We start from the raw sequence: 27,338 nt of genomic DNA on the forward strand, positions 1-27,338 counted from the left end.
GGGGCACACGCATGAGGGGCAGGGAGAGAGAGAGAGAGACTGTTTAAACGGCAATGCCAGTATACGATTCCTTGTCAGTCCACACACGCTGATATGAGCAACGCCAAGGATTCCATTCATCAACTAGGCTTCACCCCGGTGGATATACTCTGATACAGCCGACTACATATCATCTACTTCATTCTCACTCACACTGTTGCAGGTTGAGCAGGAATTGCATACACTATTTTTCGTGGATGGTAATGCGGTACATTCTCATGGATTCCCAATGTTATAGTGATTGGACTCAACCCCGGGAAAAGTAAAAGGAAGGCGCGTGTTGAAGGTGCCCAGGTGTAGCAGCTGAGCCTGCGTTGGACATGGGACCGTATCTTAGCTTTGGGGATTACAGTGCGGAAGGAATAGCGTCTTCGTGAATGAAAGCTGACTTCGGGCTGAAGCGGGAATCTGAGGCACTAAGCTCCGCAGAAAAATGCGTTCCAACCACGGCTTTATCTTGCTTCTCCTTAACGGAACAGCGTGCTTGGTAAGCAAGAAGGGGCGGCGGTGCCCAGCAGTGTAAAAAAGTTACACCAGTCATATGTGTGTCTGTGTCCATAGTTCCATGTCCATTCACCCCCGTCGTTACTAGGCTACCTCTTCCTTCAGACAGGTGCCACTCATTTGTTTGGCGAAAAGTGAAGGGAATTAACCGTGCATACGTTGTTGCACAAGCTACTGGACCCGACAAGGTTCCCTCTCCCAGGGCAGAGACCCGCGTGAGTGAGTACGCTGTGAGCGGTTGCCATGGATAGCATGCTGCGCCACGGACAACGGTCCCGTACATTAAGTGTGCCTCAAATCTCCATATTGGAGTTCCTCGGTTGAAGCGTATTCTATCCATTGCTGAAGTTATTTGTTGATGGACAACGAAAGGGGGACTCTCTTTGACCGATCATTACTATATGTTATTAAAAAATTTTTTTTAAAGATAACTTAATAACGGTACAAAGGCGAGACGAATAGGCTACCTGGCATGAGACACAGTGCAACGTGTGGTCAATATTTTAATGGTTGAGGTTGAGTAAAAAAAAAAAGGAATTTCTAGAATTTTATATTGACCACTAGCTGATTATTGCAGGCAACAGAATTCGACGTTAGTGCACTGTAGCCTATGCCAGTTCAGGTATCACACTGTGCAACCTGGTGTATACTCAATCAAAATTATGTTGTGATTAATGATCTGTAATTACCACAGGATTTAGAGTCCTGGTAAATGTAACGCTTTTAATGAGATAAACATAACTAACATCAAGATGAAACTAAGTGCCTTATTGGGCATGTTTATTGACCATGTTGTGTGCAAAATTTTTGCCTAGACTTTAATTTTCTAAACAAATTTACGTCATCATGCTTTACATTTATATCTATATATAGAGCAACAATCTAAGTTGGCAAATTTAGAGGCAAATTGTAGCATCAAGAACAAAAACTGAATGACGTAGGCTAAATTCAAGTGTTGTCGCAAGGTTGCTTCTTTGATGTTTGTTGTGTTCAGTTCTGTTGTGACACCTTTGTGTCAGAGCGGCCGACCTTGTGGCTTTGTAAAGGCACACACACTGAATAACCTTGGGCGCTTCTGACTGAACAAAGACTGTAGTATACAGGTGAATTGTAGGCTATAATAAAGTATTCAAAGAGTTATTACCCACTGGGCACAGATGTCAGTTCAACGTCTAGTTATCGTTGAGTTGGCAACTAATGTAACGTCAAGGTGAAATCACCATGTCATTGGATTTAGGTTAAACGTTGGGGGGGGGGGGAAACGAAATCCCCTTATGTTGATAATTTTTTTCAAATCGAATCAGTTTTCCACATTGATTCAATGTCATCACATTGATTTATTTGATTGAAATGGCGTGGAAACAAGTTGATTAAACACGTTTTTGCCCACTGGGTAGTTTCCTAATCCAGGATTTTAAGCACAACAAATTCGTAAAATATAGTAAGAATTGGATTCTTAACACATCATACGAATTGCAAAAAAATACTGTAAAAATGTTGCGGGATGTAACCACAGAGTTTCTAAACCCAGAGGTGCAACATCGCAAGACTTCCTGGGAACACTTCCGAAACAAACCAAGCAGAGCAGGCTGGGGTTTGAGAAGTCAGTGAAAGAAGTGACATTCTTTTCCTTAGTTGTGTGACATTCTTTTCCTTAGTACTCCAACCTCGTGAAAGTGACAAACTGACACCTTTTCATTTTCCTCAAAACCAACATTATATCGAAGCAGTGCCTTTGATTTGACGGCCAGCACATTGCAGTTCCCTTTAGACCCAGTGACTTGTTTCAGCCCACATCACCATGACATCACATAGAAGTGTGATTAGGGATTTCTATTGGAGAAGCAGTTTCTGCCTACATACTGTACTGTCTTTGATGTAACATATTACACGAAATGGATGACTTGGTCCACAATTTGATGAGGTAGTATACAAAAAACGAGGACAACTTTTGGCTCTTGAGCACCACTTTCAGAACTACTGGCTGAAATAATACAAAAGTAGGTAACCTATTTTAAATAAAGACATAGGCCACTGTTTAGCCTACGTGAAATGAAAATGAGATTATGGATAATTCAAAATAAAAGTCATCATTAGGCCAAATGTACCACCGTCTCAAAATTATTTTTCTTCATTGATTGAACATTTGCACGTCTCACAAAGGATTTGGGTCGTAAGACATATTATTAATAGATGACATTGGCCCTATTACTTGACAAATTGAATAAATGTTCCCCTTCCATTTCCTCCCATCTAAGAGAGAGGTTTTAGGAGTTGGAGAGCATGTTCACGCTTCAAGGTGTATGTTCACACATGCTTGCCACACTCTCAAACGCAGCAGGATTGCGCTAATGATGTAATTAATTGGAGTGCAGTTTCTATCAATATTCTACCATGTTGCCTATCTAAAAACTGTGGCGCACCACATCTCTCAGCAGGGAATCTTGGGTAATTCATTAGCAGCATGACATTGATAAATTATAGAGCAATTAATAAATTATCCAACTGATTACACAATAGAGCTCAGATTAATAATGATAGACCATGCATTTATATTCAAATTCAGCTGATTTCCCTATTGTACCGCCCCACTCAATATCAGTGTGTAGCCTTTGTCTCTAGGGTGTATAAACCCACTCTGTCTGGATGGAAATAAGGTTATTAATACTCTATCAACACGAAGAAAGCAACAATGATGTGATGGATTTAGCGTCTCAAATGTTAATTACTATGCCATGCATTGGTTGATATGAATAATATAAACAATCTTAGTCAGAGTGCTTTGAAATTGACTGCTATGCTGAGAAATTATAGTACGTTTTTGGCGAGGGTTTAGCAATTTTTCATTCTATGACATGCAGCTCAGAGATTGGATTCATTTGTTTTTAATGCACTAAATGGCTCGAGCATTCAGTGTTATACAGTCAAGAGCCTATTACAACTAATTTGTTTGTTAAATGTTTATATTAGGGCTATTAACCCAGCACTAGTCTCATAGCAATACCATTAGATCCTTACAGTAAGACAGGCAATATCAAGGGTTATTGTGCTTTCTCCAGGTTCACACGCACACACACACACACACACCACACACACACAGATCGAGAGAGAAAGAGAAAGACAGAGCGAGAGACAGGTAAGGGGAGTCTGGCTCCTAACATATCCACTGTGTGCCATGTGCCCATGCTCATAATGACTGGGGTTACAAAAGGGCTGAATAAGGAAGAGAGTGCAGAAAGGGAGAGTTAGCAGTCAAATACAGGGTGAGGGACAGCCTAGTGTGAATAGGATAGAAAAGACAAGGAGAGAAATGTGTAGAACAGCATACAACGAGAACAGAGAGTATGGAGAGAGACAGAATTAAATGAGAGTTGGGGGAGAGAAAGACGGAGGGAAGGAGAGGGATTGAAATGGATAGAGCGTAGAATAGATGGAGAAGTAACAGTAGTAATAATAATAATAATAATAATAATAATAATACATTGGATTTGGGGGACGCCTTTCAGGACACTCAAGGACATTTTCCATTAACAGTAGGTCTACATCAAATCAAGTGTAACAATTAATGTGCAATTTAAAATCAAAGGACCAGACAAAACAGGACAAATAAAATAAGGAGGGAGGGCTTGGGTAGAGGATAGGTTAAGGGTTTGGCTTTAGGCAAAGGGAAGGGTTTAGGGTAAGGGTTTAGGGGGTAGGGTTGGGAATAGGCAAAGGGACGGGTTTTAGGTAAGGGTTTGGGTTTGGGGGGGACACATGGATACTGAGAAGGGGTGTGGGACAGAGTCAATCATAGACTACAGGCTACAGGTTATAGGCTTCCTATGAAGAGGTGTGTTTTGAGGAGGTTTTTGAATGAGATGACTGTGGCTTCATGTTGTATGTGTGGGCGTAGTGCATTCCAGAGCCTGGGTGCCGAGCAGCTGAAGGCCCGGGCAACCATGTTGGAGAGGCAGAATGAGGGGGTGACAAGGAGACCAGCAGAGGAGGAGTGGGTGGAGCGAGAGGGGGCATAGACTGGAAAAAGGTCAGAGAGGTAGGTGGTTGCCAGGTTGTGGAGGGCTTTGTAGGTGAAGAGGAGTGTCTTAAAGTCAATACAGGATTGCACAGGGAGACAGTGTAGATTGATGAGGATTGGTGTGATGTGTTCAGTCGATCTGGTGCGGGTGAGGATTCTGGCAGCATAGTTCTGGACCAGCTGGAATCTGTTGGTGAGTTTGGTGGGGATACCAGGGAGGAGAGTGTTGCAGTAGTCCAGTCGGGAGGTGATGAAGGCATGGATGAGGGTTTCGGTGCAGTAGTATGCAAGTGATAAGAAGTGAATTGTACTGGTAAAACTAAGACAATACTGTATATTGCACATTCACAATCTCGCTTTCTCGCGCACACACACACACACACACACACACACACACACACACACACACACACACACACACACACACACACACACACACCCCCCCCCCCCCCCAAAGGGACACGTGAGTGGTTATTTGCCATGGAGCACTGGTCTGAAATTTGCATTGTAACCTTCAAACAGCAGGGATCACCAGTAATGAAGGAGCTCTGCTCTTACACACACGCATTCAGTGAACTCACTACACCCAGTTTTGGAGAGGCAGGCACGTATTGAACAAGGTCTTCTATAGGCTAGAAGCCTCAGGTTCTCAGAGACCTTGAGAGGTTGCACATGTCCACACTCCACAGATTGTCACCCACTATACATACAGTAGTTGTCAGAGAGCATGAGCATATCGTTTTACAATTCTAAGTTTAAGGGGAAATGGAATGGGAACAACAGAGAGTAGCCATAGGCCAACAGATGTGTGTGGAATATTCACCCAGTAAGAATCTGAGGTGCTGTCCAAGGATCTGAAGTGGCTCTCGACTTTCGTGGGTTTTAGCATTAGTGGCGCTCCCTTTCCATGGTGCTGAAAACGTCTTCTATGTTCCCGTGTTAGTTGCGATTCCTGTCCATGGTGCTGAAACATCAGTGTGATGTCTTAAGTATTACCTGGGGCTTCTCCCAATGAAGTTAGGCTGCAGACAGCACTCTGATCTATACAGCTCTATGTTTTCTGGTTATAGGCCGGGCATCTGCAGCTACATGACTGATCTATGTTTATACAGCTATGTGTTGTATGAGCTTTATGTATATGTTGAGCATCAGGGTCTGTTCTCACTGATCTGTTTTTACTCCAGCCTTTCTACCCCTGTCCACTATGACGTCTATAGGATCATTACATATCTGACATCTAGTTGGCAGTGCAATTTTAGGTGTTCGTATTTTCAATTCTTCATATTGATGAAAGATATTAAACAGAGCGTCTTTCCACAGCGTGTTGTGTTATTTAAGGTTAAGAGACTGGCTGAAGGTCATTTTAAACACATGCAGCTCTTTTCCCCTATTTTGTCTTGTCAGAAAGTCTTTGAGTCATCTTTCTTAGATACCCACGGTCAGTGACCTTGTCCACCCAGATTCATCCCTCACTAAGCAGGACAACACCAGCCATGCTCCCCCTGTACAACAACAATACATCCAAAGCATTCCAAACTGAGACGGAGAGACACAGACTGTACATGGCCACACAAATATGGTACAATACACCAATGCTGTATCAGCACAAACACATTAGATGACTGCCAATGCAAAGCTGTGCATTATAGTCCTAGTGCCTCTCTGTCTTGCTGTCTCCAGGTTCAATCACAGCCTCAAACAGTATCAATCAGTCACAAACAGTATCAATCAGTCACAAACAGTACAGTTATACTATGGCCTCACAAACACAGATAAGCTATAGCCATATCTCTGTCTCTCATTTTCTGTATTGATTGTTTTGTTTAACCTTTATCCAGGTTTCATTGAGATCAAAACTCTTTCACAAGATGGACCAGGTCCAAGACAAGAGCAGGCAGGGTCACGGTGTAACAAGAGGTAACAGACATTAAAACACCTCCCTGTGGACAATGGATTCTTATTGTACTTCAATAATTCCTCCAACAGACAAGAGCTAGACAGACACACTACAGTGAATGAGAGGAGCTTTAGAGAAGAGGCAGAGAAAAGGGCCAGTGGTGTTATTATGGACAGGCTGTCACTTCCTGCTCGGGTTATAAAACAGCGTGAGTTATGCTCAGGCATGGCATGGATGACCCTAGAGGTGCGCCATTCTCCTGCCCACCCAGCGAGTACCCCAGCGCTGGGCCTTAGGCCGCCCTCAGCCCCCCAGGCCCTCAGCATCCCCTGCTGCCTGACTGACTGACATACAGCAGTAGAGAGAGGCATGATGGGTAGAGGGAGATTGTGCTCTGTGACACATCACCAGACAGGCACAAAGCTGCCTGTCCACAGACAGAAAACACTTTTCTGCACAAGCGCAATTGTCAAATCAAATTTTACAGATGTAGATCTTACCATGAAATTCTTACTTACAAGCCCTAAACCAACAATGCAGTTTGAAGAAAATAAGAGTTAAGAAAATATTTACCTAATAAACAAAAGTAAAAAAAGGAACACAATAAAATAACAAAGGCTATAAACAGGGGGTACCGGTACCAAGTCAATGTGCGGGGGTACAGGTTAGTCGAGGTACTTGAAGTAATATGTACATGCAGGTAGGGCTAACATAACTATGCATAGATAATAAGCAGCGAGTAGCAGCCATATAAAAAAAAAGGGAGGATGGTGAGGGTCAATGCAAATAGTCTGGGAAGCCATTTGATTCATTGTTCAGCAGTCTTATGGTTTGGGGGTAAAAGCAGTTAAGGAGCCTTTTGGACCTAGACTTGGCGTTCTGGTACCGCTTGCCGTGCGGTAGCAGAGCGAACATGACTAGGGTGTCTGGAGTCTGACAATTTTTTGGGCCTTCCTCTTACACTGCCTAGTATATAGGTTGTGGATGGCAGGAAGCTTGGCCCCTGTGATGTACTGGGACATACACACTACCCTCTGTAGTGCCTTACGGTCGGATGCCGAGCAGTTACCATACCAGACTGGTCAGGATCCTCTCGATTGTGCAGCTGTAGAACCTTATGAGGATCTGGGACCCATGCCAAATCTTTTCAGTCTCCTGAGGGGGAATAGGCGTTGTCGTGCCCTCTTCACTGTGTTTGGAAAATAATAGTTTGTTGGTGATGAACTTGAAGCTCTCGAGCCGCTCTACTACAGCCACATTGATGTAAATGGGGGAGTGTTCGGCCCTCCTTTTCCTGTAGTCCACGATCAGCTTCTTTGTCTTGCTCATGTTAAGGGAGAGGCTATTGTCCTGGCACAACACTGCCAGGTCTCTGCCCTCCTCCCTATAGGCTGTCTCATCGTTGTCGGTGATCAGGCCTACCATCGCTGTGTTGTCAGCTAACTTAATGGTGGTGTCGTGCTTGGCCACGCAGTCGTGGGTGAACAGGGAGTACAGGAGGGGACTAAGAATGCACCCCTAAGGTGCCCCCGTGTTGAGGATCAGCGTAGCACATGTGTTGTTGCCTATCCTTACCACCTGGGGGTAGCCCATCAGGAAGTCCAGGATCTAGTTGTGGAGGGAGGTGTTTAGTCCCAGTCCTTAACTTAGTGATGAGCTTTGTGGGTGCTATGGTGTTGAATGCTGAGCTGTAGTCAATTAACAGCATTCTCACATAGGTGTTCCTTTTGTCCAGGTGGAAAAGGGCAGTGTGGAGTGCAATTGAGATTGCGTCATCTGTGGATCTGTTGGAGCGGTATGCGAATTGGAGTGGGTTTAGGGTATCCGGGATGATGGTGTTGATGTGAGTCATGACCAGCCTTTCAAGCACTTCATGGCTACAGACGTGAGTGCTATGGGGCGATAGTCATTTAGGCAGGTTACCTTAGTGTTCTTGGGCACAGGGACTATAGTGGTCGGCTTGAAACACGTAGGTATTACAGACTCGGTCAGAAAGAGGTTGAAAATGTCTGTGAAGACACTTGCCAGTTGGTCCGCGCATGCTCTGAGTACACGTCCTGGTAATCAGTCTGGCCCGCGGCCTTGTGAATGTTGATTTGTTTAAAGGTCTTACTCACATCCGCTATGGAGAGTGTAATCACACAGTCGTCTGAAACAGCTGGTGCTCTCATGCATGCTTCAGTGTTATTTGCCTTAAAGCGAGCATAAATTGCATATAGCCTGTCTGGTAGGCTCGTGTCACTGGGCAGCTCGCGGCTGGGTTTCCCATTGTAGTCAGTAATATTATGCAAGCCCTTCCACATCCAACGTTCACAGAGCCGGTGTAGTAGGATTCAATCTTAGTCCTGTATTGACGCTTGCCTGTTTTATGGTTCGTCGGAGGGCGTAGCGGGATTTCTTATAAGTGTCCTGCTCCTTGAAAGCGGCAGCTCTAGCCTTTAGCTCGGTGCGAATGTTGCCTGTAATCCATGGCTTCTGGTTGGGATATGTACGTACGGTCATTGTGGGGACGACATGATCAATGCACTTATTGATGAAGCCGGTGAGTGAGGTGGTATACTACTCAATGCCATCGGATGAATCCCAGAATTTGTATTTTTTTTAAGCAAGTCAGTTAAAAACAAATTCATATTTACAATGATGGGCTACCCAAACAAAACTGGGCCAATTGTGCGCCGCCCTGTGGGACTCCCAATCACGGCCGGTTGTGATACAGTCTGGAATCGAACCAAGATCTGTAGTGATGCCTCTAGCACTGAGAGGCAGTGCCTTAGACCGCTGCGCCACTCGGAAGTCAACATATTCCAGTTTGTGCTAGCACAACAGTCCTGTAGCTTAGCATCCGCATCATCTGACCACTTCCGTATTGAGCCAGTCATTGGTACTTCCTGCTTTAGTTTTTGCTAGTACGCAGGAATCAGTAGGATAGAATTATGGTCAGATTTGCCAAATGGATGGCGAGGGAGAGCTTTGTACGGGTCTCTGTGCGTGGAGTAAAGGTGGTCTAGAATTGTTTTTCCACTGGTTGCACATGTGACATGCTGGTAGAAATTAGGTAAAACGGATTTAAGATTTCCTGCATTAAATTCCCCGGCCACTAGGAGCACCGCTTCTGGATGAGCATTTTCTTGTTTGCTTATGGCCTTATACAGCTCGTTGAGTGCAGTCTTAGTGCCAGCATCGGTTTTTGGTGGTAAATAGACAGCTACGAAAAATATAGATGAAAACTCTCTTAGTAGATAGTGTGGTCTACAGCTTATCATGATGTACTCTACCTCAGGTGAGCAAAACCTAGAGACTTCCTCAATATTAGAGACCACGCACCAGCTGTTATTGACAAATTGACACAGACCACCACCCCTCGTCTTACCGGAGGTAACGGTCTTGCCGATGCACGGAAAACCCAGCCAACTCTATATTATCCATGTCGTCGTTCAGCCAACTCGGTGAAACATAAGATATTACAGTTTTTAATGTTCCGTTGGTAGGATAGTCTCGAACAGAGCTCATCCAGTTTATTCTCCAGTGATTGCATGTTGGCCAATAGGACAGATGGTAGAGCCGGGTTACCCACTCGCCAACGAAATCTCACAAGGCACCCGGATCTGCGGCCCCTGTATCGCCGTTTCCTCTTCATGCGAATGACGGGAATTTGCGCCTGGTCCTGGAGCAGCAGTATATCCTTCGCGTCAGACTCATTAAAGAAAAAAATCTTTGTCCAGTTCGAGGTGAGTAATCGCTGTTCTGATATCCAGAAGCTCTTTTCGGTCATAAGAGACGGTAGCAGAAACATTATATACAAAAATAAGTTACAAGCAACGTGAAAAAACACAAAAAATAGCACAATTAGTTAGGAGCCCGTAAAACATTAGCCATCCCCTCCGGCGCCATTGTGTGGCATGGATGACCCTAGATATGCGCCTTTCTCCTGCCCAACCAGTTGTGGCATTGTCCTCTGAAACACTGGGGCACATAGAAAAAAAGGGCCTGGATGAATTGTGCTGGAGAATATGTTACAGTATGTGTCTGTCAGGAATTGTTTGAACCACACAACAATGATATACAGAGGTTGTAAAAGGCTCTGCCTGGTCAATCCGACGTCTGCTGTGACCTTACAGCATTTACTGCGATGCGGCCTCCGCAGAAGTCAGAGCAAGCATTCGTGCTCTCAAATATTTTAACAATGCGGATGGCTTTGTATAGCTCCACATTGACATGATTGGTTGACAGTAGGTTGGGGCGGGAGGTCCTATATAAACACAAACTCACTTCCTTGACAACTTCCTTCACAACAGCTCTGCTGTCAACCAATCATGTCAATGTGGAGCTATACAGAGCCCTCCGCATTGTTAAAACATTTGAGAGCACGCAGCAATGCCGTACAGAGCTTGATTTGGTCTCTGCATGCCTCTGGAGACTCTGCAATTGCGTCACACCCTCCATACGAAGCCTCCGACCACATTTTCAGATCAAGCATAAATTGGCTCTAATTCCATAGAATTAGAAGCAATTTCACCTTTGATTATTAGGAAGGAAGCGTCACACAATTTTATTCCTCTGAGAATGCTAGCCACTCGAGAGCTTCCTATTTGTGCTGAATATACTTTTATTTATGTAAATAAAAAGTTATCTCAAGAACAAACAGCTTTAGAGAGCGGACGGTGGCGGAACTCCTTTTTACTGGAAATAGAAGCAGGTTTATTTGAAGAGGGGACATCTGTCACCATCTGCTACTACAAAGAGACCACTAGTGATGTCCTCCTGATGATGCAGTGGGCTATGGGTCCCATGCTGACCTCACCAGGCTGTGACGGGGGCTCCTGGTGAAATCATCAGGGGGTGATGGGGCTTCTGCTGACCTCACCAGTCTGTGACGGGCTGTTTGGTTACAGTAGGGAGGGAGAAGACTTAACTACCCACTCCAACAACCAGCTGACTCAGAGGCCTCCAGGGTATAGTCCCGAGATGTTGAAGTGATCTGAAGGACTACAGTACTATATGTCTCCAAGGGTAGTGCTCTGCTCTGGAAGGGTTTTCTGTTTACTGTTCTAGAACAGACTGAGCTTAAAGGAGATGAATGATGTAGGTTGGAGCAATGACAATGTTGATGGAGATGTCCACACACTGTTGATGTTTGTGTTTGCAATATAACCAGACACAAAAGACAGATAGTATTAACTATGTCCACTGATATGACCTCAAATGAAAGTTAAGCCCGGTATTCCACAGTGCATCACCACAGAGAGAGAGTGTGTTAGAGAGAGTTAGAGGGAGGGAGAGAGCGAGAAAGGGAGGGAGGTAGAGAGAGAGAGAGTCCAGTCCCCTCTCAGGTCCTCTCAGACAGGTGGGCATATACAGTAGCAGAACTCTGCTTTAATCAGTTCTATCCCATCAACCACTGCTCTCGCTCTCCTCCTGCTATCCTGCTCCAGCACCGCACTCCACTCAGCCGCCTTGTCGATATCTTATAATGTACAAATTTGATAGCCAATTCAGAGCAAGGTCTCTCCCTCAGCATACTAAATGAAGCTGCAGGTCCAGTGGGATGGTAGAACTGAACTTGTCCAAAATGAGTAAGGAGCTCAAAACAGATAGAAAGTGGCTGAATGTAGTGAGTTCATCCACCCAGCATAGAGCTGAATGTAGTGAGTTCATCCACCCAGCATAGAGCTGAATGTAGTTAGTTCATCCACCCAGCATAGAGCTGAATGTAGTGAGTTCATCCACCCAGCATAGAGCTGAATGTAGTGAGTTCATCCACCCAGCGCAGAGCTGAATTTAGTGAGTTCATCCACCCAGCGCAGAGCTGAATTTAGTGAGTTCATCCACCCAGCGCAGAGCTGAATGTAGTGAGTTCATCCACCCAGCGCAGAGCTGAATTTAGTGAGTTCATCCACCCAGCATAGAGCTGAATGTAGTGAGTTCATCCACCCAGCATAGAGCTGAATGTAGTGAGTTCATCCACCCAGCATAGAGCTGAATGTAGTTAGTTCATCCACCCAGCATAGAGCTGAATGTAGTGAGTTCATCCACCCAGCGCAGAGCTGAATTTAGTGAGTTCATCCACCCAGCGCAGAGCTGAATGTAGTGAGTTCATCCACCCAGCATAGAGCTGAATGTAGTTAGTTCATCCACCCAGCATAGAGCTGAATTTAGTGAGTTCATCCACCCAGCATAGAGCTGTAGTGAGTTCATCCACCCAGCATAGAGCTGTAGTGAGTTCATCCACCCAGCATAGAGCTGAATGTAGTGAGTTCATCCACCCAGCATAGAGCTGAATGTAGTTAGTTCATCCACCCAGCGCAGAGCTGAATTTAGTGAGTTCATCCACCCAGCGCAGAGCTGAATTTAGTGAGTTCATCCACCCAGCGCAGAGCTGAATGTAGTTAGTTCATCCACCCAGCATAGAGCTGAATTTAGTGAGTTCATCCACCCAGCATAGAGCTGTAGTGAGTTCATCCACCCAGCATAGAGCTGAATGTAGTGAGTTCATCCACCCAGCATAGAGCTGAATGTAGTTAGTTCATCCACCCAGCGCAGAGCTGAATTTAGTGAGTTCATCCACCCAGCGCAGAGCTGAATGTAGTTAGTTCATCCACCCAGCGCAGAGCTGAATTTAGTGAGTTCATCCACCCAGCGCAGAGCTGAATGTAGTTAGTTCATCCACCCAGCGCAGAGCTGAATTTAGTGAGTTCATCCACCCAGCGCAGAGCTGAATTTAGTGAGTTCATCCACCCAGCATAGAGCTGTAGTTAGTTCATCCACCCAGCGCAGAGCTGAATTTAGTGAGTTCTTCCACCCAGCGCAGAGCTGAATTTAGTGAGTTCATCCACCCAGCATAGAGCTGTAGTTAGTTCATCCACCCAGCGCAGAGCTGAATTTAGTGAGTTCATCCACCCAGCGCAGAGCTGAATGTAGTGAGTTCATCCACCCAGCGCAGAGCTGAATTTAGTGAGTTCATCCACCCAGCATAGAGCTGAATTTAGTGAGTTCATCCACCCAGCGCAGAGCTAAGCTTCGGTGATCCCCTTGAAGCTGACGTAAATTATTAATTAAGAGTCAAACGCCTTGTTTCTTGTGAAATTACCTTTCCCTCCCCCGGCCCTCCCGTCCACGCTAGCCAGTGGAATAATTAGTTATAAGGGCACAGCCGCTCTCCGATTTTAATCATGTAACAGAAGGAGAATATTCCTACAGTGAACGCATTAGGTCTGGAGTTTGGTGGGAGGGAAAAACCCCCACAAAGCGTCGGAGAACACTCTGGAAATCTGAGCAGGCGCTTGAGCCGTTAATTAAAAATGTATGTCATATTAGAGATGAAGATTTTAACTCAACAGCCAGAGGAAAATTGAGAGCTTATTGAAGCCATCTGCTGCCCAGGAGAAGGATGTGCTGCAAAAACACCTGCTGTGTGCCTCTATATGATCAAATACCATATACACCATCTCTATACATGTGGATATTGATGAGAAGACACATCTGAATAGGTAAAACTCTCTATTTTCAGTAGCAGTATTTCTCTAGTTGACACCATGGCCTCTCATCACCACCTGAGCACTGTGACAGAACAGAACAGTTAGTTCAGAGATTTGAGCTAACTTTCTCCATAATCTCTGTTCTGGCTTTTAGCAACTGTGCCGTGACGCCAGGGAAACAGGAGGGTAAAATGGTGTAACTGTCACTTTAATAGTCTGAATATTTCCTGTGGAGCTGGTGGGCTCTTGTTGATCATTTCCTCCCTCTCATCCTCTCCCGTTCCTCTACCCCCTGCCGCGAGAGAGGCCCCAGGCCTGTACTCACTAACACTTAATGCGTCACAATTACCACAGTGATGGAGCCTGCAGACCCCCCACATTCCCTCCAACCATTTCACTGACTCACACATGACAGACAGACGACAAAATCACCCCCCGCCAACAACCCCAGACTCTGACCTGATTGCACCTTCGCCCTCATTTCAGCTTTGTGTAGCTCAGATTGGCTGATAAGCACTCTTTATGAAGATTCAAAAGTACTTTGAAACCTAACACCAATATTGTTCCTCGGATTACAACTCAACCTAATACAGCTGCTGTTAAACAGGTCTATTCATCTTCTTCAAACTGCTGTGCCATGCTATGTCAGTCTTATACAGCACTATTCAGCCTCATAGCATGTGTTTCCATCTTTCACTTCAGACATCCGTCAACATAAGCAGGCCAGTGTATAACCTTCAGCACGGTGACTCACTCTACACAAGCGTTTCTTCAAGCCGTTAACCATCTGCTCTAAAGCGAGGGGGATCTCATCCTCATTGTTTTATTACCCCAGTAATCATCCATGAAGCCCGTTCTAACATGTCTCCCACACTGACGCTGTGCACTTCAATCGTTTGTTCTACAGAAGCACTCTCTCTTCCCTAACCTCTAACACACACGTCCTGTCTCACCCCGAATGCTCTGTTTACATATTCAGCTCCTTAAATGACCACAACTCATGCAAGTTATGGCTCAGTGAGATTGTATTATAGAGGGGATATGTGTTTGTTGTTCAGCTCTTCTCCTTGCCGGCACTGCCTGTCTGAGTCACTGAATCACTGAGTCTCTGGGAAATGAGCTCAATGTAAACACAAGAGACAGAGTGTCAAAGATTCATACAGTGGCACATTCCACACAACCCTGGAGGGCACTGTGATGGCCACCACTGAGACTCTGCAGTGCCACCTAGGGAGACTGGCAGACAGGCAGCGTGCTGCTCTTTGCCCACCAGACACCACCCCATGAAGGGAGAGGAGTCAAACCCAAAGTGGCAAATCATTCAGGGACAAGGGGGAATAGTGCATTTGCAATCACAGTCACAGCGCCTGGCACGCACTCGCAGGCAAGAGAAGGCTTCTGAATATTCATCAATATGTCTTCTGCTCCATGTATTTTATTCATTATTAATGAAGCCAAGGAGGGATTCTCAGGGACGCTATCAGAAATGTCAAATAATATCACATTTTAGCCAACAGGGTTCCTTGTCAGGCTGATGTGTTTGTGTCTGAATGAGGGTCAGCTCTCTGTGGGAAACATGGGAGACAGTGTTCACTGTGGCCCAGCCCAGGTAAACAGACCAGGGGTGTGTAGTGTTGACTGTGGCCCAGCCCAGGTACCCAGACCAGGGGTGTGCAGTGTTCACTGTGGCCCAGCCCAGGTAAACAGACCAGGGGTGTGTAGTGTTGACTGTGGCCCAGCCCAGGTACCCAGACCAGGGGTGTGCAGTGTTGACTGTGGCCCAGCCCAGGTAAACAGACCAGGGGTGTGTATTGTTGACTGTGGCCCAGCCCAGGTACCCAGACCAGGGGTGTGTAGTGTTGACTGTGGCCCAGCCCAGGTACCCAGACCAGGGGTGTGTAGTATTGACTGTGGCCCAGCCCAGGTAACTCAAACAGCCCTAGAGGGACCAGACAGAAAGGCTGAGGTCTGGGGACTCCTCATCTCCTCCAGAGTCTGAGTCCATAGCTAGACCATAACAAAACAACATCAGTAGGGAATCCTCTACAGACTGCTGCAATGCAATGCAAGTTGTTACGAAAGGAAATACATGTTTTAGAGCGACAGAAAATCAATATTACAAGACTGTCTGAAATGCAAGAGAACAAATCTGAGTGAGCCTGTAGAAATCTGTATAAAATGGAGTAAGAATGAGTAAGACTTAATAATCCTGACTAAACCGGTATAAGGAAGCCCTGACACTCAAAACAGTGGATGGATCAGAGCACAGACAGAGCAGCATGCATTATGAATCACTGTATAACAGTGGGTTCACTGGGAGAAACCCTGCTCTATCTGGCAGAGAGAAAGAGAGAGAGAGAGCATGCACACAAACACACACACACACACACACACACACACACACACACACACACACACACACACACACACACACACACACACACACACACACACACTTATGCCTCGCTAATAGGGTACTGTCCACACACATTCCGGCAACCATCCATTGCATAATGACACTAACACAAACAGAGGAACGGCGACACAAACAGACTCCTATCCTCTCCACGGTTAGATCAAAAGGACAGAAGAGCACTCCGGGCTCCAACAGGCGACAGTGCCTACCTGTTAATAGATCATTACCATCTAATAATTACCCATTACAGCCTGCTCTCACACACACTCCACAAAGCCACGGCTGAGCCGAGCACGACTGTCTTATCTCTCTCTCTCCTTTCTCCTCACTCACTGTTAACATCTGACAGTTTTGTGTGTGTGCCAATACAGATTTTTAAATTAAAACATAAAAAACCTTAATTGCACATCAAGGTTTATTCGCCTGCCCCTCCTCCAACCCCACACCGAAGGCACCGAAGCAATAATTGTTTCTCCACTCAGGCCTGCACTATGGGGCTTAAATCTCTACCTTCATCCCCCCAGGGCTCTCAAGTAGCTGAAGGTATAGGAGTCGATTTCTATTTCATCTGCTGCTTGGGGAGCAATATAGCTTCTCTGAAAACCAGACGTTAAGGTATATCTGTTCTCAACCTGAATAGACACCAGAATGTAACAGCACAACATATATACCTGCATACTCAAACATTAATTTATAACAGTACAACATTGATAGAATGTCACAGTTGATATCTATAGCACCAGGAGCTAAATTAAGTATCGATTACATCTTTCATTCCTTTTCTGTCCTTGTTTCTTACTCCCTTCATAATAACTCCCCTTTTTTCTCCTCTTTTCTCTCTCTTTCCCTTTCACCCTTTTTCTCTCAAACACACACTCTCCCCCTCTCTCCCTATCCCTCTTTATCTCCAGCTGGCCCTGGGTCAAGAAGATGACTCTCCAAGCCACAAGAGCTCCTCAGCAGACGGGTCGTCCTCTAAGACGGTGGGTCTCCTGGGGAGTCAGACTCCCCTTTCCCCCCTGAGTCGCTGGATGCTCCAGAGTAAAAGTCGGGCAGCCAATGCCACCTCCCTGGAGCTGCCCTACCGCTCACCCATTCCCTTCTCCAAGCAGGAGTTCTGGGAGATGCTGGGTAGTGACCTGATGAAGCCAGACACCTCCTCTTCCTCCCGCGTCAAACGCCGGCCCATCGTCAAGACGGGCAAGTTCAAGAAGATGTTTGGCTGGGGAGACTTTTACTCTAATATCAAGACGGTGCGTCTCAACCTGCTGATTACCGGCAAGATCGTAGACCATGGCAACGGAACGTTCAGCGTCTACTTCCGCCACAACTCCACGGGCCAGGGCAACATCTCAGTCAGCCTGGTGCCGCCGGTCAAGGCAGTGGAGTTTGACCTGGAGCGCCAGAGCGTGGTCTACCCCAAGGACTCTAAGATCTTCAACTGCCGCGTGGACTATGAGAAGGTGGACCGCAGCAAGCGCACGTCGCTGTGCAACTACGACCCGTCCAAGACCTGCTTCCAGGAGCAGACACAGAGCCATGTCTCCTGGATCTGTTCCAAGCCCTTCAAGGTCATCTGTATCTACATCTCCTTCTACAGTACAGACTACCGCCTGGTCCAGAAGGTCTGCCCGGACTACAACTACCACAACGAGATGCCCTACCTGCCCTCGGGCTAGAGGGGGACACACAGGAGGGGGAGAGGAGGGACGAGGGGAGGAGTGACTCTGTAGGGTGAGGGGCCACCAGATTGAGCTGGATTAAACTTATGTAATTTGCTGCAACACCTCACCAGACAACCCCTCGCTGTAGCCAGACTACTGTACCCTGTAAAAACGTATATATGCAACAAATACAGTATGCACACAGTGAGGCATTGATATTTAGAGTGCTGTCATGAAGCATTCATCGACAGGAACAGTAGTAACTAGCACGCCCAACATCATCACACACGTTTACCTCAACTCAAACCTCTAATTTCGCTACCTACTTTGCTAAATACAGAAAACACCTACAAACATCTATGAATGTTTTCGTGAACTACTGCACACTGTCATTCAGGTGAGGTAGCACTCTACTTTCAAAAGGGCATTTTCCATTTCTTTCCCAATGCTCCCATATCCCACGCCATATCCCACGCCTCTCTCTCCCCACGCCTATCCTATGTCATCCCGATAGGCTATCCCACGCTAACCCTCTCTCTCCCCACGCCTATCCTATGTCATCCCGATAGGCTATCCCACGCCAACCCTCTCTCTCCCCACGCCTATCCTATGTCATCCCGATAGGCTATCCCACGCCAACCCTCTCTCTCCCCACGCCTATCCTATGTCATCCCGATAGGCTATCCCACGCCAACCCTCTCTCTCCCCACGCCTATCCTATGTCATCCCGATAGGCTATCCCACGCTAACCCTCTCTCTCCCCACGCCTATCCTATGTCATCCCGATAGGCTATCCCACGCTAACCCTCTCTCTCCCCACGCCTATCCTATGTCATCCCGATAGGCTATCCCACGCCAACCCTCTCTCTCCCCACGCCTATCCTATGTCATCCCGATAGGCTATCCCACCCAATGTTTATTCTAAAGGTATGACATTCTATCAAACATCATCTCTATCTTTCCCTGAATTATGTAACCTCTATGACATAGAAAAGAGAGATTGAGAGAGTGTGAAAGAAAGAAAAAAAAGAAAGAGAAAGAAAGAGAGAGAGAGAGCAAAGAGAGAAAGCAAAAGCAATCGCCAGACAAAAATATGGGACAGGGCTTAAGTTCAACGTGAGAGAAATAACTTGATTCTGCATAGAGATAGGCACTTGCCTCTCCACACATGATAGAGAGGGAAGGGGGAGAGAGAGAGAGAGAGAGCGAGAGTGAGCACGAAAGTGGGAGAGGGGGAGAAATGAGAGATTCAGAGAGCTCTTTTAATTAAAGTGGAGAGAGAAGGAGATGTAGAGTATTCAGCTCCTTCTATTGTCCCCTCTGTATGAAAAAGATTACATTTTGTTGCAGTCAGGATTCCTGATTTCAAGCTTTGATAACTTCGGCTGTGTGTGGGAGATTTCTCTTTCCTGACAAACGCTGTGTGTTCACTAAAGTCTGATCATTATCTGGAATAAATTAAAATAAAACTAATTAAGGCTTCACCGATAGAGGGCGAAATGTATTCCTGGAAATCAAGTTAGGATTATTAGGATGCGAGCGAGGAGCACAGCGAGGGGTATAGTGGATAGTTGTGTTATGGCTCCCTGGCCCAGCAGCTTGGCCCTCAGTTAACAGCTCTCTCATCAAGATGAACAGCCACTGGCTGAACTCATGTCCATTTCACAAACAACAACACTAGACAAAATACTGTATACATCTCATTTAGGGACAACTGATTCTGTACTGACAATATGGGCTGTTTGGAAATTGACGCATAGCACCTATATAGACTACGTGATGATTTCCTGACTATGTATTTTCCAATGGCAGGTGTCATACTTTGAACACTGAATGCATAATATATGGTATTACTAATGTATTTGTAAAAAGGAAAAACCTCAATGTAACAGAAGTGATTGAACCCCATGGCCTTTGGCCTTTGGCACTGCTGTGCTCTGATTGGTCTGGAGGGAGCTTAGTGGGGTTTCTGTAGCACTGATGCCTGGGAGGCCAGTGTGTGACTTGGATCAGGAACCACTCACTATAAAGTCCTCCTCCTGTGGGGGGTACGGGAGCATCACGTCAGGTAGAGATGGAGCAATTTGACTGTAGGTAGAATAGAAGAGAGAGACAGAATAAAAGAGAGAAAGGCTCACTCACAAGGCTATATATGGGAAGTACTGTAAGTGAGATCTGAACATCAAAGTGTCTGGGTGTTTAATTTACTGTTAAAGAGTTGGGTAGCCCCTGTCTTTATGAGGCCATAACCACAACATCTCTGTTAGGCTGCTGCCTCTCTCAGGCTGCCTCTCTCTGCTGCCGTTGCTGCCTCTCTCAGGCTGCCTCTCTCTGCTGCCGTTGCTGCCTCTCTCAGACTGCCTGTCTCTGCTGCTGCTACAACAGCCCTGCAGGGTCTAGCAGGGAACATTAACCACTAACATCACAAAGACTAAATTATCTTCTAAGATATTACTGTTTATTCAGACGCATAAACCCCAATCTACACTTCAGACCCCTGATGCTTACTGGTGATTTGGTTTTCCTCTGAGCAAATGTTTTACTTGAAAAGACAATATGCAGTGGTTTGTCTGTGGTGGTTCTCCCTTGTCGAGATGTTTGTAAAATAGATCTGTCTGGTTTAAATCACTAGTGTCACAGTCAATCCTCATAGTCACACCTGCTGTGTTTAAATGCACACTAATAATCTGAAATTAGTCAGAATTCAATGAGTCTGAATTAAACAAGTAAACACCCATATTGGACAAGAAGAGTCCAGTAATCCGAATGAGCTCATTTCAAGTGAAACGAGTGTACAATACTCCTTTCCTAAACAATTTGTTTGGGATTTATTAAGTCAGTATTTGGCATGTAAACATTACAATCAGATTACTGTTGTTTGCATGACAGCTTTCTGGTGAATATTTGCAATTTTTAAGAGGCAGTTTTGGACCTCAGGAACAAATTAAACATGAAAGGAAGCGATTGAAGACAAAAAATGATGTACTGCTCTGCATTAGTTGTTGGTGCTTGCAACCTTTTGGGAAAATGTGCCTCATGCAACCATCAATGGAATATCATTATACAGTAGTAAGCATGCAAACAGTAGACAGTATTCAGAACATATTAGAGTCCAAGTGCAATTGATTTGTTTGTTTATTAGGATCCCCAGTAGCTTTTGCAGAAGCAGCAGCTACTCTTCCTGGGGTCCACAGAGTTCATCTGAATACCCAGATACTCCAACAGAATTGTGCATGTAAGCATAGTACCTTCCCTGTCTCACAGTAAACTGATGCAAGTACTGCCTGGCAAGACCCTGTCCCTCTCAGAGTTGGCATGCAGGGAAGTATAGCCTCATGTCGCAGTTTGTAATGTTGGGATTTACCAACTAGTGTGTGGAAGTCTGCCATTGGCCTAAAGTCATCCCACTCCTCTTCCTACTCCGCTCTGCCCATCTGGGCTCTCTTTTCCCCTACCCACAACATGTCCTCCTATCCTCTCTGTGTCTCTCCTCTCACTGTGACCAGCTCCCCTAACCTCCATGCCCCCATGTTCCTATGTCGGGGCTACCTCCCCTGCCCTGGCGCTGAACTCCACTGTGGGCAGGTCCTCATCCATCTCTCTTTCTCTCCCTCTATCACCGCCCGCCAGAGTCCAGCTCGGAGCTCATCTGGCTAATCTCTCGGCTTAACAGTGAGGCCAACTGAACCCTCACAGTGAGAACACACACACATGCCGGCGCAAACACACACACATCGCAGTGCTACAGAGACATGAATGAAGAAGATTATGTACACAGTACCTCCAGCCCTTGTAGAAACACAGGCTGGCATGGGTTCTCCTTCTCCTACCCCCCCCCCCCCCCCCATCTGGACTTTCAGAGGAGACATGGAGTAAAACGCCTTGAGGTGGAGCCCCACCCCCTCCTGACAACTAGAACAGAGACACTGCTGGACCTTTATGACTGCTGGGTCACATGTACCGCCTCTCTACCTTCCTCAGTCCCTCGCTCCAATCCTCACCCCATCCTCGCAAATTAACAGCAATATATCACTGAGACTCCACCGTGCTCCTCTATGGCTGCTCAAACAGAGGGTGCTGCTGGTTGGAAGAAGAGAGAATGTTGCTGTAGGATGGCCAGTGTTGTTATGGTGACAGTCTTATTGTTGTCCAATGGAGTGCCAACAGACTTGTGGACAGTTGGCCTTCCATAGGCCACAGGGCAATGCTTGTCCTCTCAGCACACAATAGAAACAGAACTGACCGTCAGATATATATATATACATATACAAACTACAAGTTCTCCGACCTAAATAAAGTTGTATTTAATGTGGGTCATGCCGTGGAGTGGTCTGTTTTATCTTTTCACATTCTTTTGTTTCAGTGTCATGTTGATGATATAGCATAAGGATGATATGATGGCATTAATTGTGGTTTCCGACATTCAAAAAATCAATAAAGTACACAAAAGAACATATCACTTCAATTGTCGAGAAACAGGCTCCAGTCTTATATCTTGTTTCGCTTGACAAATTCACTGTGAGCCAAAAAGTGTCAATGTCGATGAAATCTTTATTTTGTCTAATTTGCATATGCTCATATTGTGCGCCAACGGCAAAGAAAAGATGTGGCAATGTGTGCTAATGGCCCTTACAGAGACACGAAGAGAGAGAGAAAGAGGAAAGAGAAATAAACTAGAGAAAAGGGGGTAATGTTTCAACTAGGATGATGCATGCAACTCCTTTAATGAGCCTCTCCTTTCTTCTTTCTTTGTGACTTTTCTCTCTCCTTCATTTTGGGAATGTAATTGACATTAAATCCGTTCGGCTTCTTAATTAAATCCCAGACAACTGTTAACGAGGAGATGAGTTCAAACCTTCAGCTCACTACATCCCTTTAAACAAGATCGATTACGGCATGGCTGGCGGCGAAGCCCCTCTCCTCCATCCCCCTCTCCTCCATCTCCTCATCCCTCTGCCAACGCCCCCTTGTTTCCATAAAAGCGCCGCCTGCCTCAGGATAACCTTGCTGGAGATGATGAAAGAAAAGGGAAAAAGTCAACAAGATAGAAGAATAGAAATCTAATTTGGATGGCAGGGTTCTTGTGAATGTGAAATCTATATAACAGCAATGTAGTGGCTGACACACAGGGAGAGAGGAAGCTGGTAGTGGTGAAGGAGAATAGAGTGAATAGAGTTTACATGGAACAGTCTAAAGGGAGAGAAACAACGGACACCAGTGTTGTTGTACTGGCACAGAATGAGGCGTTTTGGCTCTCTGGGAGAGAAAACAATTTGTGAGTGCGAGCATCTGGTTGTGGAAGTGGCGTTTCAGCAGGAGTAATAGGGAACGGGACCATAGTCAATTGAGAAAATAACTAGTGATGGCATGAGAAGGTGGGGGGAGGCGTGAAAAGCTAAAAGTGATAAATAGACATTCACACAAGTAACCTTGAGCTATGAAAAAGTGTATCCGAAGAGCAAGACAAGACTTAGAGAGAGAGAGAGAGAGAAAGAGAGAGAAAGAGAGAGAAAGAGAGAGAAAGAGAGAGAAAGAAGAGAGAGAGAATGAGAAAGAGAGAAAGAGAGAGAGATTGGAGAGAGAGATTCTTTGCAGGGCATGGGTACTATAAGTCGCCCACCTCCTATTTATACCCAACATGCCCTTTATACGCATAATATTACCGGTTAATCACTGATTGCCCATTATTGTCTGAGTCAACAACATAATACTGTACCTCACCTGCCTGGGAACATGGCCTCAATTGTAATACCCCAAATGTAGTATCTCAATTTGCAACATCATCCTTCCATAGAGGTATCTGTTACCCAACAATACTAAATATATCACAAGTTCCTTTATCTACAGGTTCTATATCCCATTCACTTTACTAATACCAATATCAAGACCATCCTTTCTATAATCAGCGGCTGTATCGGTGAGCTGTGACACTATTTGTCCCTAGGATCTATTTCCACACACCAGGCACGGTGGCTTGGCTTCTAAGACCACCAGTCTTATGTAAGTTGATTAGGCTACAGTTACCTGGGTACCAACCCTGTTCAGAAGACGGTAATTCCAGGAAATTACCTTTAAAACTGCAAAATGTTCTGTCTGCCCCATGGCACAATGAGTAGAATTGCTTGAAATGAGTTTTAAAACTGCAACATTTTCTCTCCGCCCGTGGCAAAATGCACAGAATTGCAGAAAATCTACTTTTTAAACTTTTGACGCAATAGGTGGGGGGCCCCCAAACCAAATCTCGCTGAGGCCTCCCAAAAAGCTAGGACCGGCCCTGCACACGAATGCTCTAAGTGGTTTCATGTTCCAGCATTCTAATGGTCTCTCTGGACTGCCATTCCAATCATGCAGAGCAGTGGGTGTGTGGGGCCTGGAGGTTATTAGCCCAGTGTGTTAGACAAACAGAGGCCAAGATAGCCAGCCTGATTCTGTGCCTGAGCCTCCATGATCCCCCAGCTCTGTATCCATGGCCCTGATGGAACACTAACTGGGCCTTATGCACTATTCACCACTTACATAGGCAGTGACAGAGGCTGGGAGAGAGCCCAGGCCAGAAGAACACTGAGGAAGGGAGAGGGATGAAAATACATTGTGTTGAAAGAGGGGTGGAGAGAGGGATACTGAACAATAAGGGCAGGGGGGTTGGTATACACTAAGTGTACAAAACATTAGGAACACCTGCTCTTTCCATGACAGACTGACCAGGTGAATCCAGGTGAACGCTATGATACCTTATTATTGTCACTTATTAAATCCACTTCATTTAGTGTAGATGAAGGGGAGGAGACAGGTTAAAGAAGGATGTTTAAGCCTTGAGATAATTGAGACATGACTTGTGTATGGGGTAGGGTGGGGTAGGGTGGTATGTGGCGGTCTGCTTTCGAGACTTTGTAGAGTCCATGCCCTGACGAATTGAGGAAGGTGCTCTTAATGTTTTGTATTTTATTTATTAACTTTTTTATTTTATTTATTAACTTTTATTTAATCAGGGGAGCCCAATTGAGACCAGGGTCTCATTTTCCAATGGTGCCCTGAGACCACAAAACAAATGGAAAGTTGCAGATATGGAAAGATAAAGAAAAACTCAAACTGTATGTGTGCGTGCCTGCGTGTGTGAGTATGTGATGCAGTGAGAGATTGTTGGAAAGGAACAGGAACAGCCCGGGGGATACAGTGGAGTCAAACTGAATCAACTAATTAGATTAGAATCATTTCACAATGGCTTCAGACACTGTAAATCATTATTTTATCCTATTATTCTTGTGAAGAGAAAAACAAAGCCTTTAGTATAGAAACATGAACTACCATCAACAATATAGTGAAACTACAATTAGTTGTCACATACTAGGCTAGTCACTAGTTTCATAATCCTGCTACATTTCAACTGACCTTGTAGATGCATTTTCAAAGAATTGCTGTCCATGGTACTGAAATCTCTGATTGCTGCTATTTGCTTAACGTTTCCTTTGGACATTTCACATCACTCAGTCCTCTGGGATGTAGTTGGCTTTCTGTTCTGGTCATGGACGTGTCACAGCAAACCTAAAGGTCCTCAAACCTATTATGACCATGACCACAATGATCAATAAATACATCATGTTACTGTGCCAACAATATGAGCCCACTCCAGTGTGTCTCAATGGGGTCAACTGTTCATCTGTGCACAACAAAGAGAGATATGTGTCCATCACAGTGTTGACATTAAGGATAATATCTGTCTGCGTTAGCCAATAAGACAGTGTTATCTGTAGGTTATGATGAAGGCATCAGGTCTCTGATCTCTGGATCAGCCAACAAAGAGGACATTTCCACTTAACTAAGCGAAGCTGAGGAAAGGTGTGATTAAAATTCAGTGACAGGCCTTTAAATACCAGCCAGGGATGACAGTGGTGCCCTTTGGCAAGGTAATTATTCACTCTGCTGAAAGACCATCAGGTGTGTGTGTGTGAATGTGTGAGGGGTGGGTCTGAGTTTGAGCCTTTAGTTTTGAGGCGGTGTGTTTGAGAAGTACAAGTAACAGCATCTGTTCTTTCAGTCTAGATGTGAGGAGTGTTTGTGTCTAACTCAGTAATGCCGACAGACACTAAGGGCCTTTAATAGGCGGATACATGTGAGATAAGGACATTAGACAGCGAGAGAGAGAGAGAAAGAGAAAGGGAGAGAGAGAAAGAGAAAGGGAGAGAGAGAGAGAGAAAGCGAGAGAGGGAGGGAGAGAGAGTAAAAAAGAGAGATGAAGCGAGAGAGGGAGGGAGAGTGAGAAAAAGAGAGATCAAGCAAGAGACAGAGAGGGAGGAGGGAGAGAGGGAGGGAGAGACATGAACTGGTAAAGGTTAGCTTTCTACCGCTCCATCACTGTCTCAGCCTCTCCAGACCCCCATCTCTCTTTCCATCTTTTTTTCTCTTTTACCTCCAAGCGAACAACATTTGATATGATCTACTGAGGAGGTGCTGTCGTCCTCTCACACCGAGTAGAGACCCAGACTACAGCCCAAGGCCTGATGGGATGAGACTCTTATTGAGAAGCTGTCCTTCAAAAGCTGCAGCTTGACAAAACAAAAACAAAAAAATCCTCCTTCTTCTTCTTGTCTTTCTGTAGCTCCCTCTCCCACCTCTCCGGGTGTTTCTTCTGACAGTCTACTGCCTACTGTGGGGTTCTTGATAAGAGTCATGTAGGGAGTCAGGTGGTTGGGGGTTGTATCTTTGGGGCTGATCACCCCCCTTTTGTACCTCCCCCTCCATTCCTTCGCTGTGTGAGTGTTGGGCTCGGATCATTATCGGCAGCCCTGAATGGGATTCATCATGCGATGTGCAGAGTCAGCTGCAGTCAACGTGCAACACCCTTCGCCACTTCTCAATCAATCTTCATTTGCCTCTTTTCCTCATTTTTGGTTGGGGAGACAGATTTCTCTAGTGAGAAACTTTAGTTCCTTTAGTTTTCCACTCTTAGTAAACAGAATAGAACGTGTTACATTTTCACCCAGGACAGATTCTAAAACAGAAAATAGGTTTCAAAAATAGTTTGAGTCTTGTGTCCTGCTGTAGGATGACTGTTAGTTAAACAGAAAGAAGGCCTTGAGCAGTGAAGGAATACTGATATCATCCATAGATATCCCCCTACAGGCACTATTACAACTACAAGTTATGAATATTACACACTAATGAAACGCCACATCCACAGAACCAGCTACAATTTAGGAAAGAGGAGTTTTTCTTTTTGCAGCGCTAGGACATTATTGGAATCCCTTAGATGTAAAGATGAGAAGTTTGGCCATGTTCCCTGTATAAAATGCCTGAATAAAAAGCTTGCTGACAGACTTGTCTCTTT

General features: G+C 45.4%; 1 protein-coding gene across 1 annotated transcript; it reads left to right on the plus strand.

Moving 5' to 3' along the window:
• On the plus strand, positions 1-27,338 carry LOC139574621 (neurexophilin-1-like). Its single transcript, XM_071399363.1, has 2 exons — positions 1-526; positions 17,261-27,338. The coding sequence occupies exons 1-2, from the start codon at positions 473-475 to the stop codon at positions 18,026-18,028; spliced, it is 822 nt and encodes a 273-aa protein (XP_071255464.1). The 5' UTR covers positions 1-472; the 3' UTR covers positions 18,029-27,338.

Source organism: Salvelinus alpinus, chromosome 1 (genome assembly GCF_045679555.1).
Source record: "Salvelinus alpinus chromosome 1, SLU_Salpinus.1, whole genome shotgun sequence".
Lineage (NCBI taxonomy): Eukaryota > Metazoa > Chordata > Actinopteri > Salmoniformes > Salmonidae > Salvelinus > Salvelinus alpinus.